General features: G+C 44.4%; 1 protein-coding gene across 1 annotated transcript; it reads left to right on the forward strand.

Moving 5' to 3' along the window:
• Window positions 1-2,007: 2,007 nt before the first annotated feature.
• Window positions 2,008-2,406, forward strand: LOC129479602 (large ribosomal subunit protein P2-like). The gene has a single exon (XM_055272986.2). The coding sequence runs from the start codon at window positions 2,062-2,064 to the stop codon at window positions 2,404-2,406; it is 345 nt and encodes a 114-aa protein (XP_055128961.1). The 5' UTR covers window positions 2,008-2,061.
• Window positions 2,407-2,735: the final 329 nt, after the last annotated feature.

The following is a 2,735-nucleotide window of genomic DNA, read 5'->3' on the forward strand; positions in this document are numbered from 1 at the left end:
CTTTCTCTTTCCTCTCCCTCAATAATATTGATTTTTTAGCATCTTTGTAAAGTAAAAATTTCTGAGTGTTTTAGGTTTGGGACCAGAGGAAAATTTCAAAACTTTCACAGTTCCGAAATTCAAACAAAATGGCTTTCTTTAATGATCCTGAAATTCACTGTGATGATTTATACTCTAACCTTTAAGTCATTTAATTTTCAGTGGTGGGAAACATGAGGTAAGGAAAAATTAGAGTGATCAATCATCAAGTTAGTCGCCCTCAGCAAAACTGTCCATTTGATAGGTAAAAAATGCATGTCATTTATTTAATTTGCCTCTATTTGATGACTAGTGAGGCTGGGCATTTTTTTAGTGCTTAATGGCCATTTATATATTTTTATTTGTGAATAACCTTCTGATAGGTAGAGAGCGTCTTTTGATAAATTAGGTAGCAATTTTCAGTGAGGTAAACACACTATGTTTTGTCCCCACTATTTTTTAATTTGCACCTTAATGACATGATACTCCTTATAATTGAATAGATTACAGACCCCTAGACACAACGCAAAAAAAAAACCAAACCAAACCAACAAAAAACAACCATCATCTCAAATGTGAATCACTATTAATGTTTCTGCCATCACTGATCTGCTCTCTATTTTCAGACAAGAAATGCATCTAAAAAGTCAATTGGGCAGGGTGTGGTGGCTCACACCTCTAATCCCAGCACTTTGGGAGGCCGAGGCAGGTGGATCACTTGAGGTCAGGAGTTCAAGACCAGCCTGACCAACATGGTGAAACCCCGTCTTTACTAAAAATACTAAAATTAGCCAGGCATGATGGCACATGCCTGTAACCCCAGCTACTCGGGAGGCTGAGGCAGGAGAATTGGTTGAACCTGGGAGGCGGAGGCTGCAGCGAGCTGAGATCATGCCACTGCACTCCAGCCTGGGGAACACAGTGAGAGACTCTGTGTCAAACAAACAAACAAACAGACAAACAAAAAGTTAACTGTTCTAAAAATAAATTCTTACCTTTGAAGGACAGACACCAACCAAAGTTTAACTTGCTTATCTATTATGCAAGTGAATTCACTGGGTTACCTACATGTATTTTCCTTTTTTTTTCTTTCTTTTCTTTTTTTTTTTTTTTTGAGATGGAATCTCCTTCAATCGCCCAGGCCAGAGTGCAGTGGCACGATCTCAGCTCACTGTAATCTCTGCCTCCCAGGTTCAAGCAATTCTCCTGCCTCAGCCTCCCTAGTAGCTGGGATTACAGGCATGTGCCATCATGCCTGGCTAATTTTTGTATTTTAAGCAGAGATGGGGTTTTACCATGTTGACCAGAATGGTCTCGAATTCCTGACCTCAGGTGATCTGCCTGCCTCAGCCTCCCAAAGTGTTGGGATTACAGGCATGAGCCACCTCACCCAGCCCTACATGTATTTTCATGTTGAGTGGATGGACACAGGCATTTGGTTTTACCTGATTTAAAATTTTCTCAGGTTAAGTTACGGAAGTCATCCTCCACTATATAAAACTTTGAGGTCTATGTCCTCTGTGTGCTGTAGTGAATCCCAAACTACCTCCTGAGGAGGGGCTAGGCCCTGCCAAGGGTGCTTCCTTTGCCTGCCTTTATGCCCTTCCAAGCCAACCTTCAAATGAGGTTGTCAATCCTCTCTCCAGCCCAGCTTACTGTTAAAATTTAGGACCCTGCCAGTCACAGTGGCTCCCTCCTCTAATCCCAACACTTTGGGAGGCCAAGGAGGGTGGATCACTTGAGGTTGGGAGTTTGAGACCAGCCTGGCCAACATGGAGAAACCCCGTCTCTACTAAAAAGAGAAAAATTAGCTGGGTGTGATGGCGGGCGCCTGTAATCCCAGCTACTTGGGAGGCTGAAGCATGAGAATCGCTTGAGCCTAGGAAGTGGAGGTTATAGTGAGCCAAGATTGTGCCACTGCACTCCAGCCTGGGTGATAAGAGTGAGACTCCTTCTCAAAAATAAATAAATAGCTTTTCCTCGCTGACGCCACCGAGGTCGCACGCGTGAGGCTTCGCCGCCACCGCCTCAGACGCCGCCGCGATGCGCTACGTCGCCTCCTACCTGCTGGCTGCCCTCGGGGGTAACTCCTCCCCCAGCGCCAAGGACATCAAGAAGATCTTGAACAGCGTGGGCATCGAGGCGGACGACGACCGGCTCAAAAAGGTTATCAGTGAGCTGAACGGAAAAAACATTGAAGACGTCATTGCCCAGGGTATTGGCAAGCTTGCCAGTGTACCTGCCGGTGGGGCTGTGGCCTTCTCTGCTGCCCCAGGCTCCGCAGCCCGTGCTGCTGGTTCCGCCCCTGCCGCAGCAGAAGAGAAGAAAGATGAGAAAGAGGAGTCTGAAGAGTCAGATGATGACATGGGATTTGGCCTCTTTGATTAAATTCCTGCTCCCTGCAAATAAAGCCTTTTTACACATCAAAAAATAAAAAATAAAATAAATACATAAATACATAAAAATAAAAATTTAGGACCTTACCTCTAAAAATTAAAATTTAGGACCCTACCTTTTTGAGTGCTGGGGTTATACTCCAGGTGCCTGGCATTGAGAATAACATTGAACTCACAATCCTCGTCCACAGTAGGACAAATAGTATTTATGGAAGTTTGACTGAGTGGTCTATATACCCCTAGTGTATGTCAAGATCGATACCTAGGAAAGACCAAACCAGAAGAGAGCTAGCTAGGCCCCAGCCTCTTATCATCTATTCT

Source organism: Symphalangus syndactylus, chromosome 3, assembly GCF_028878055.3.
Source record: "Symphalangus syndactylus isolate Jambi chromosome 3, NHGRI_mSymSyn1-v2.1_pri, whole genome shotgun sequence".
NCBI classification, from domain to species: Eukaryota; Metazoa; Chordata; class Mammalia; order Primates; family Hylobatidae; genus Symphalangus; species Symphalangus syndactylus.